Source organism: Rhea americana, unplaced genomic scaffold (genome assembly GCF_003343005.1).
Source record: "Rhea americana isolate MKP2758 unplaced genomic scaffold, rheAme1 scaffold_98, whole genome shotgun sequence".
NCBI classification, from domain to species: domain Eukaryota; kingdom Metazoa; phylum Chordata; class Aves; order Rheiformes; family Rheidae; genus Rhea; species Rhea americana.
Window position 1 is genome coordinate 3,406,801 of NW_028187177.1, and position 10,653 is coordinate 3,417,453.

The 10,653-nt window shown below is 58.1% G+C and overlaps 1 protein-coding gene across 2 annotated transcripts in view; it reads left to right on the forward strand.

Moving 5' to 3' along the window:
- The first annotated feature begins 226 nt into the window (after window positions 1–226).
- Window positions 227–10,653, forward strand: part of NLGN3 (neuroligin 3) — a 25,046-nt gene continuing 14,619 nt past the window's right edge. For both annotated transcript variants that reach the window (XM_085325485.1, XM_085325484.1), the window contains exon 1: window positions 227–973. In XM_085325485.1, the coding sequence (XP_085181611.1) occupies window positions 496–973 (478 nt within the window). In that variant the 5' untranslated portion in view covers window positions 227–495. The remainder of the gene's footprint in view (window positions 974–10,653) is intronic.

Sequence of the window (10,653 nt, forward strand, 5' to 3'; positions counted from 1 at the left end):
TGTCCTCTGAGCTGTTCCTTCAGTCTGTGGAGTCGCTCTTGCTCCCGGAGCTGCCCACCTGTGTAGTGGAACAGGCAGAGGCAAGGGTGATGGGAGGTGAGAGGGCCCGGCAGCACGTCCGACCAGAGTCCTGCTCAGGGAAACTGGTTCTGTGTGTGCCGCAGGTCCTTTGACTCTTTCCAGAGCGAGTCTGCTGTTAACTGCCTCCATCTCTCCACAGTGTCAGCAGTCCCATCAGGGCCGTGCCCTTCGAAGGTGGACAGCAGCGGGCAGCTCGCAGGCTCTGAAGAGCAGTTACACTTCTCTCCGGATCAGTGCTCCTAGGTCACCCAGCTGAAGGCGCAACGGGGCTGCGTGTTGCTGATTCCTGGCTATCTTGCCCCACGGATCTGGCTCTTCCTGGTGGACGGATCGAAGGCTTGCTGTGATGGGGATGCCCTGAGCCCTCACCTCAGGAGCTTCAGGCCTGGATGTTGGTGCTGCTCCTCCCAGACGATGTGGCTGATAATCTGGAGAAGCCCTCTCTTGCCCCCTCTTCTCCAAGTGCCTGAGCTGGTGGCTGGCTGGGACCTGCGTCTTGCCCTCTGGGTCCTGAGCTTTGCCTCCACTATTGTGCGCATGGAAGGCCAGGTCTACTCTCCGACTGTCAATACTCACTATGGGAAGTTACGGGGGGTGCGCGTGCCGCTGCCCAGTGAGATTCTGGGACCTGTGGACCAGTACTTGGGGGTGCCTTATGCCGCACCCCCCATTGGGGAGAAGAGGTTCATGCCCCCTGAGCCACCGCCATCCTGGTCGGGCATCAGGAATGCTACCCACTTCTCACCAGTCTGCCCCCAGAACATTCACAACGCCGTTCCTGAGATCATGCTGCCCATCTGGTTTACCTCCAATTTGGATATAGTGGCCACGTACATCCAGGACCCCAATGAGGACTGTCTGTACCTCAACATCTACATCCCCACGGAGGATGGTGAGTCCCCACCGGGGTGCCCGCAGGAACGTGCACTCTGGGAGGGCAGGGGAGGCCGCTCTGCTCTTCCCCAGCAGTGGTTGGTCTCACCTGGGTGTTGTGTTTGAAGCATGTGGTTGTGGACCCTGCAGCATGCTGTCTGTTTGTGGAAAGCTTTCTCTGGCCACTCAGCTTGCCCTCTGCCCTCAGCTGCCATCTCTGTCTCGCGTGCTCCTGCCCCTCCACTCCTCTCGGCTCCCACCCCTCCACCTCCATGGCATTGTCACGGGTTCCTCTCTTGTGTTGCTAAATCTGAATCAGACTCTCTGACCGCAGATCCACAGAGCGACGAGCTGGTTTGTGCTCCCCAGGCGCCGAGTGCCAGGTTCTGTCTTGAGTTGGTTCGGGTTTGTCCTTCCTCCTCCCTTCCCACCCTCAGGTCCATGCGCTAGTGGTGGGTGCGGGCTGCGGCTGCTGCTGGGAGGAACACTCTCTGCCTCTCCCCTTGCGCTGGCGTGGCCGGCTGCTCTTGCGAGGAACGGGCCGCGGAGCCGGGCCGGCTCCTTTTTCAGGCCCTGGCACACCGGAGAAGTTGGGGGCGCTGGCCCGTGCGTCACTTTGCAGCTCGCCCGTTTGTCTGCGGCGGGCGGGCAGCGGCAGCGATGAGTGTGGGGTGCTGGCGACCCGCGGGCACGGTCCCGTTGTGGTGAGGCTGGGCGGTGCTGGGTGCCTCCTGTCTAACCTTTTCCTTTCTAGGGGACTCCACCTGAACTGTAAGTAAGGGGGCAGAGGAGGCAGCGCCTGCCRCGGCCTGCAGCAGCCTCACCACACCGGGAGCCCTGGGGGTTAAGCGGGCTGTAAGAGCCAGCGATGGAGGAAAACTGGAGCAGGGCCTGCTGCGCACACAGCAGACTTTGGCGCAGGTGATTTTTCTGACGCCTGCCAGCTCTGCTCCTCTGCCCTTGGGGCTCTTGGCCCCAGGACACGCTGCACCTTCCTTCCATCCCAGCACAGCTGGCCCAGAGTTTTCCTCCCACAGCAGCGCTCCCTCCCCACGTCCCGCGGCCCCAGGGGTGGCGGGAGGGCGGCAGCGTGGTTGTGATTGCATGCCCACTCCAGCCAGTGGAGCCTCCTGTTATTTTGTAGTCTTTTATTCATTTTACAGTAAAACGGATTTCCAAGGAATGCACCCGAAAGCCCAACAAGAAAATATGTAGGAAAGGAGGTATGTAGCAAGCCGACCGGCAGAGAGGCACAGAGAGGAAAGAGAGAGAGAGTGAGAGAGAGTGAGAGGGTGCCTGTCCGTTCTCTCCAGGCCTGCGGCGTGCTTCTCCAGCGCCTCTCTCGTGCCGTGACTAAGACCGCGGGCCCTCCGAGCAGCCTGCCCCGCTGCCTGCCCGCTTTCTGCTCAGAGGAACCCTTCGGATGCTCCGGGCACGTCTGCTCCCCGCCCCCGGGAGCTGGCGCCGGCACTGCGAGGGTGCTGGTTCTCCCCGAAGGTCTGGGTTCAGATCAGAGCAGGATGCTTGTGTCGCTCCAGGCCTTTCAGAACAGCTGCTTCCAGGCGTGAGAGCCTGCGTTCCCGCCTTCATCCTAATGTCACCAGCAGGCTGCCAGCTCCTAGTCGTGACAGAAAGCCTTTGGTCGTGTGTCACACTTAAACACACCCCTTCCCTTCGGGCTGGTGGGGCTGGGCCTCTCGCCTCTTCTGTCCGGAGCTCCCTCGCAGCCCCGCAAGGGCACATCGACCCACCCAGGGACGCGCGCGCGTGTGGATGTGGGGTCTGCGGCCCRTCCTGGGCTGACCTCTCCCAGTGCCCTTGGGATCTCTTCCCCGGTACTGCGTCCCAGTCATTTAGCAGCCAGAGTTCCTCTGTGACAACGTGAGTCTTGCCTGGCTGTGCCAGCGCTGCCCGGTTCTTCCCTCGGCTGCGCGTGCCGGGACTGCTGCCCCGTGCTTGCACGCATCCGCCTCTCGCAGCGGCGCGGGCGCGTTCAGGGTCTGCTCTGCACCCCCTCGAACRACATCCTTCCGGAGCTGCAGCCTCCTAGGAGGCAGCAGAGTATCTCCAGCTCAAACAGCAACTCTGCTTCGTCTTGTCTCTGTCTCCGGGACTGCGCGGGGCTCATCCTGCTGCCCCGCAGCTCTGCCTCCTGCTCGGCTCCTCCCGAATAACGCTGTGCTCCAGACCCAGCGTCAGTGGCCCAGGCCTGGCCGTGGCGATGCGGGACCTGGACCTCTCGCGTCTGCCCCCTGCGCAGCCCCCCGGCAGGCAGGGAGAGGCCAGGCCTGGCTGCTTTTTGCATCTCTAAGCAATCTGCGCTGCCACCCGGCATGGTGGGGCAGACAAGCTCTTCTGAAAGGCTCAGCGCAGGAAGGGGGTGTCCCAGCCGGGCTCGGTCGCCTGCCGTTCTCGCCGGCGGCCGTGGCGGGCCACCGGGGCTCCGCAGCCCTGCGCGGGGCCGCTGCTGGGCTGCCGGAGCTGYGCCGCCGTCCCGGGTGTCCCGCGGCAGCGGCGGGCCGCATCTCCTGCGCTTTTTTCTCTGTGCACCCCTGCGGTTTGTGGGGCCTGTCGCAGCTGGGCTTGGAGGTTTGGGGAGTCCTTTCCTTCCAGCGATTTCCCTGCGTTCTGTTGTTCAGTTTCTTTGCTTTGCTTTTCCTGTTGCTGTCCTGGCTATTCACACACCATCTCTCCGAGTGCCAAGGCTGCCCCTGAAAGGGCTGGCACATTCGGGAGTCTCCGCACGCTGCCTCCGGAGCAGGCTGTGCCAGCGAGATGGAGGCACTTCAAAGCGCTTCCTCTGCTGGCCCTCCCGCCCCGGCCCTCCCCTGGCTGCTGGGCTCGGCGGCCCCCGCTGCGGCTGGGCAYGGAGGTGAGGGGCCGGGGTCGAGGGCCGGCAGAGGGGCACAGCACAAGGCACGAGGAAACGCCCCAGGTGCGTTTGTCGCCCGGTTTTGCCGCTCGCCCGCCTGCCACCCCCTCCCCATTTCCTCTGCCGGTGGCAACGGTTGCTTTGCAGTCCATCCGTGGTTGCCTCTGGCCTCCTGCGCCCTGGCCCCTCTGGGGGGTCTCGTCCGCGTGCCCCACTGCCTGGGGGGAGCAGCCCTCTGCCCCGCGCTGGGTGATGAGCACCGTAGACTCGGGGAGCTCAGTGGCCGGATCCAAATGCAAGTGGTCTGAGCACCCAGGCGTGCCGTGCGGAGGAGGAAAGCACCCGGCCGATGGCTCTGCCCTTCAGCTCAGGCCGCTCTTCTCTGCCTGTTGACTTGAATTAATTGAATAACTTGTAAAGAGATGCTGAAGCTTCCCCACCCCTCAGCTTAGCTCTGAATTTCTGGGGTTAGTAGTTGTTACGGTGAAGATAACGTACCTACCTGCAGCGTGTGTCTGTTCAGTGTTTCTCTGTTGACTTGTTTTGGAATATTCTTGATTGTTATTTCTAAGACTGTTTCATACACGAATGTATAAAAGCTCTCATAGATCAGATAACTGTGCAGTATTTTTGGTACTTTGAATGCCTCAGTACCCACCTCACTGTAATTTTTATGATTAGTCCCCCATAAGCTCAGCTTATTTCATAGCAGCCAAAGCACTGAGAATTTATCAGGCGGATTCCTAGTTTTCTGCATGGGTGCAGACAGCTCCCCTCTAGAATAAGTGCAGTTGTGCTTTGAGAATAATTAACCATGCACTGTGCAGGAGAATCTGATCACGGTTAGGCTCAGCCGATGCTCAAGTTTTAGTGAAAATAAAGCTGCTCGGCAGGAATGCATGTGCTTGTACGCGCTCTCGCATCTGTGTGCAAACCTTGGCTCTGCCCTTTGCTGTGTGTTGCAAACACTTCCAGCATGTGCTTTGCTCTGACAGATCCTAGGATGCTTTTCCCTTTCCCTYGGCCGCCGCTGCTGCTGCCTTGTCTGAGGCAGGCCTTGCTGTGGGGCCTAAAGAGTTGGATGTTATTTCTTGGAGGGGAAGAGTGTGGATGTTCTGCACATACCAGACCTCCCCAGTTTTTACTGGTGATGCTTGCTGRTGCAGGCTGTCTGGCATCCTGCAGCATGGTTATGGCTATGCAGAGCACATGGTGCTGCTGAGACAAGTGCAGCAACCTTGCTTCTTGCTCTTCTGTGCAAGGATGGCTGGAGTGCCAGACAGCTTCTGTGCTCAGGAGGTGCTGCTTTGTCTGCTCTGCAGCAGAAGCATTGCAGCTTCTGTGCAAATGGACCGCAAGAAGGGAACTTCTCTGAGTACCCGTTGCGTCCCAGTGACTGCAAGATTTCTGTAGTTCTTCCTTGCGGGAACTCTTCTTACCATCCTTCCTACAGCCTCTGTATCCTGGGATCTCTCACTGCTAGCCAAATGCTTGCGATAAACTCTGACCTGAGGTCTCCAGGCAGTGCACCTTGCAGCCTTTGATTTACCGTGGCTCCTATTCTTTGTGTCTCTTCCTCACACTTCTTTAGTCTCTGCTTCTCTGCAGAGCTCCATCCTGGGATGGGAACTTCTGCTCTGTGCTTCTGCTCTGGGAAACAATTTGCAAAGGCAAGGGTAGGTGTCCATGCTGGCAGGGTCAGCAGAGCAGGAGACCTGACATTTTTGAGGAGCCCACTTAGGGAGGGAGACAGCTCCTGCTCATTGCCTAGGGACAGAGACAGGACGAGGCAGCACCCAGATGCAGAGCAGCCCCACAGCTAAGGCTGATGGCTGGACTAGCCATAGGAGCTGCCTCTGGCTGCAGAGTTGTTCAGTGGGAGGATCCACAGCTGTTGTCAGTCCTGGTGCTGCTTCTGGTCATCTCCGGAGGCAGGAGCTGAAGCAGCTGAGCCAGTGTGGCCACCAGCACAGGTGCTGTTCTGGCTGCATCTGGCCATGAGTACAGTGACATGCGATTTTGGGGTCCTCCTCTCTGAGGYATTAGGGCTGCCTACATGGGAGCCTTCAAGAAAAGTTTACAGCCCATCTGGGACTGTTGCACCCGTGCTACATTGGGGAGAGGGTGCTGGGGCTGCTGGAGGTGGTCATTTAAGAGCTCCTGATGGACTACTATGTCTGTTCCTTTCTTAACTAGCAAAAAGCAAGGGAGCTGCAGCATCTTTCTGCCGTCCTGCTTGTCCCCCTACACCTACGGCTTGCTGTGGTTTCTCTGTCTGAGCAATAGCCCCTGAGATCACAGCAGATCTGGAACTGGTCTGCTGGGGCCCCACAAGGGCAGCCCTGCCCTGGACTGCAGCCCAGTTTCTCTGGAGCCCTGRTTTGACTGGGTTTGCAATGCCTTAGTCTGCCACTTGCAATAGCCAGAGGAAAGTCCGCCTGCCGTGGCCTCGGCTGTGCCCCTGGGATACCGGGGCAGGCTGTCCCAGTCCGAGTCAGCCTTGCGTGGGTCAGGCGGGACCTCTGGGCAGGGACATGCTCTCGTTCTGCCTCCCAGACCAGATTTGGATCTTGAAAAATCTCAGCTCGGAGTCCACTCTTTTATCCRCACGGTGCTAAGCCCAAAGGGTTCCTAGGAAGTAGATCCTCGCCCTTCTTTATCTCTGTTTACACTGGCGTCAGCACTGTTGGAATGGTTTACTTATGATAGCGTAAATCCGGTGTGGATGCTCCTGTTTCAGGGAAAGTGATTTTGTTTTTTTTTACTGAGCTTGACCTTAAACCTACTTCTCAGAGATTTGAGGTAAGAGCATGTGCATCCTTCATGTCAGCCCAAACTATGTCACTTCACAGTCAGCTTTAAATTAAACAGTTAATAGGCATTCACACCAGGTTAGTGGAGTAAGTTCTTGACGGGTGAGGAGAATCAAAGCTGTAAGCCCTTTTCTGCCTGTGAATCAACAAAACTTAGACCTGACTAGTTGTCCTCCCCATATTGGGGAGTGTTGTTGGGGTCTGTGTATCAGCCTTCACTGGTATGGAGGAAGATCTCCTGATAAGGATGGCCTTGGAGACTGGAATAATAGGCACAGGAAGATAGCAGAGCGAAGTGCAAGGAATGTGTTAGAGGGTCTAATCTGTAATTTCTCTTATGATCTGGGAGCCAACAGTGAGCAGTTGTGGAGGTGAACACCAGACCTGTTTTAATTACAGCACCGTTATCAGCTGCCAGCGCTGTGTGGCTGCAGAAGAGGCAGCTGCAGGGAGTTTTGTGGGATGTATTTACATCAAAGCTTGAGAAGCACTCAAACTGCTGCACAAAGCAGGGGTGAAACCTCATCTGAAATGTAGTGCAAGCCAACCARTGTATGAGAGCGGATTCAGGCTGAACAAAGGCAGAGAACGATGAGGGTGACCAGAGGAGCTGAGAAAGCTACTAATGAAACTGTGAGAGCTTGGCTTGTTCAGCTGGGCAGTCCTGCCTGGCTGCTCTCTGTAACTGCCAGCAGGCAAGCGCCCTTCAGTGCTGCTCTCTTGCCTGGTGACCCGTCGAAGGTGAGGGATGACACCGGCCCAGAGCTGAATGAACATGAACTATCCACAGATAAGCGTGGGCTAGGAGTTAGGATGTTTCTGAGGAAGCATCTCACCAAGCACTGAGAGGCAAAAAGTCCTCAGCATGTGAAGTGGCCTCTATTAGCAGGACCTGGACCCAGTAACCTGGGACTCTGCTGTGTCTTTCGCCGGAGTCACAACTTTGAATGCCTCTGGAGACAAATATGCAGGAATTGGAAAGAGCTGTTGTGAGCAGCCCATGTGGCTGCTGGCAACTGGCTTCTGGCAACCCTAACCCTGAGAAGCCTTTTCCATGGTCAGACATCTCTTAGGGGTTATTTCATGAGTCTTGCTCCAGTTCTTCCTGTTCACCTGCATTTGGTTGCTTGAAGCTTACCTGAAGACCTTGCACAAGTCCCATTGCCCTTGGTCATCTTCACATCAGCTCCTGCTTGTGGTCCAGCCTGACTCAGCAGTCCRGGCCCCACTGCACCGTTTGCTGTCTAGTGGCTCTTCTCCTCTCTTTCAGTACAAGCAGTGTTTGACTAGTGCCACTGCACCTGGAGGAGCCTCCCCCACTTCGGGGGGAGTGTGGGGCAGGGTGCCACCCTGGACCTTTCTTGGGGAGAGGGAAGCCGATGGTTTGTATTTGCCATGCAGAATTGGCATCTCTCTTCTCCCGTCCCTGTAGCCTGGATTAGTGCACCCCTGCTTAGCTTCTTGTGGCTGTTTTCCACCRTCTCTGAAATTCTCTCTGCTGCAGTGTGTGGAGCTCAGGTTGTTGCAGACTTGTCCCTGCACTGGAACTGCAGGCTGCCATCTCCGGTCTTTGCAGCACTCTCTGAGCTCCTGGGGTGGCTGTTTCCAGCCTTTCCGACCACTTTCCTCCCTGCTCAGTGTCACTTGGATCACTGACCTGTTGCTCGGATCAGAGGGAGGTGGTCCACCTCCATCCATCTCTTTATAGCTCCTCGAKGCCACTTTGTTAGCTGTTGCAGGTTTCCAGTCTGTGTGTGGATGCGTTTGTCCCCTGAACAGGGGGGACAAACAAAGTCGCAAGGGCTGCAGCTTGGCTGGTCCCGGGGGTTTGGCAGCATAAGGGCTCTCTGATGTGGAAAGGCAACTCTGGCTGCCTGYGATCGTCTTCTCGGCTCTGAGGCACAGCGTGGATGAAGGACTGCTGCCTGCAGTGTTCATTAGAGAAAATCCCTCTGCCCGAGCAGTACCAAGGAAGTCAGAGCCTAGTGCCAGTTAGTAAATATTGCATGGGTACTTAGTCATTTAAGTGCTTTCAGGGCTTGCASGTGTTCCTGATGAAGATGCAGGAGGTCAAGCTTACAGCCTCCACTGTGGCGCCTGGCTGCAGAAAGGCTGGACAGTTGCCTTTGAGAGTGGAGGCCGTCATGCTGATGTGGAGATGCGGGTGGGCTGAGGAGCTACACTGGGAGTGGCTGAGCCCGGCACGAGCTGGGGAAGGGAGGGTGCAGGAAAGGAGGGGACGCTGCGGGGCTGAGGTCTCAGGGTGAGAGTATGAAATGATTTGGGTGGAGAAGGGGAGAACGAGGTGGTGGGAACTGAGGTCAGGTATTTGGGGGGGAGGCTGGGCCGTGAGCAGGAGGGTGAGGAGACAAAGCTGAGGCAGAGAGCAGGGTAGGTCAGGAGGTGACCTTGGAGAGTTGCAGAATGTCAGGATAGCTCTTGAGACATCCAGTTCATCCCCGCACCAGGACGGGAGCAGCTCTACCTAACCTCTTTTCTGACTGGTTTGTCTAGCCTGGTGTTAAACACCTCCCCTGGGCATCTCTTCCAGTGCTTTTCTGCCCTTTCTACCAGAAAGGTTTTCATTTTGTCTAACTTTAATCTACCTCGTGTAGCTCTGTAGCTGCTTTTCTTCTGCACCATGGAGGAGGAATTTCTCTTCCACTTCACCACTTTGCAGTGGCTTTTATGCATCGCAAGACTGCTGTTGTGGATCCTGCCAGTCTTCTGCTTTCAGGATTTGAATGATCCYGTCTCCTTCAAACTTTTCTTGCCTGCCAGATTTTCTAGACTTGCTGTTGTTGGTCCTCTGGATTTTCTCCAAAGGCCACCTTGCTTAAAGTGTTGTGCAAGCCTGTAACTCACCTGAAGGGCTGAGACCATACTTGAGCTGGGATGCGTGCTTCATCATGCTCCCGTGTTATGTCCTGCTTTGGTGCTTCTCAGCAGGACGGGTTCCTGTCCCGAGCCAGCTGGCGACGTGCTGTGCCGCCTGCACGGTCTGCTCGGCAGCGCTGCTGCCAGCCAGGCCTCCCCGTCGTCTGGCAGCACAGCTGCTTACTCCTGCCTGCGATGGCTTTTGCACTTGCCCTGATGGAGCTGCCCCATGGTCATTCTGGACCGTTTCCCCACTCCTGTTCCCATCCATGTGCCTATGGGGCAGGTGCTGCCCCTGTTGCCTGCAGGATACCACTCCACACGTCCTTCCAGCATGGCAGTGAGAACAGCTCTCCATGTTTGGCTTCCCAGCCCGTTTTGCAGGGCAGAGCCACTGCTCTGGAGAAGGCCGTGGCCATGTCTCCATGGATTTCCCCCCTCCGCAGAGGACCCTCTCTGCCTTGTGCAGCAGCAGCGTGCTCAACCCGCGGGGAAGCCCTGCCGTCACCGCAGAGGTTCCTCTCACCCCCGGAGCTTTCCTGGAGCAGGCATTAGGAAGCAGAGGGCTCGCTGGCTCTGTCGYGTCCCGTGGGGACTCCCACAGAAACGTGGCCCTGCCCGGGCGGCTGCGCTCCCGCCGCGGTCGCTGGAGGCCTGGGTCRCGCCTTGCAGGCAGGGCACACGGTAGGGACGAGCCCGCCTCGGGCTATGGCCCGCGCCGCAGCCTGAGGGGCTGAGGCCAGCACGGCCGCGGAGCGCGCAGCCCTCGGCGGCGGCCAGGCTTAGCACGGCTCCGGGACGCGTTCGCTCGCCCCCAGCCCCGCGTGCGCCCGCGCGCCCGGTGCCCGCGCCGTGGGGCTGGGCGGGCGGCGGGTGCACGCAGCTCGCAGACGGCCTCGCCTGGTGCACGCAGTCCCCCAGCGCCCCGACGGGCACCTCGCGCGTGCGCGGCTGCGGGGTTGCCGCTTTGCTGGGCACCGTGGAAAAGCCCGAGCGGCGCTCGGGGTGTTGCAGGAACGAGGTGTTGCTTTCTCAAGGTGCTCGCTCGGTCGGGGAAAGCTGCTCGCTGTCTTTGCAGTCCTAGGTGAGCTATTTAATTGCTCTCTTAAGACGAGTCTGCACAGGAGGGAGCCGAGC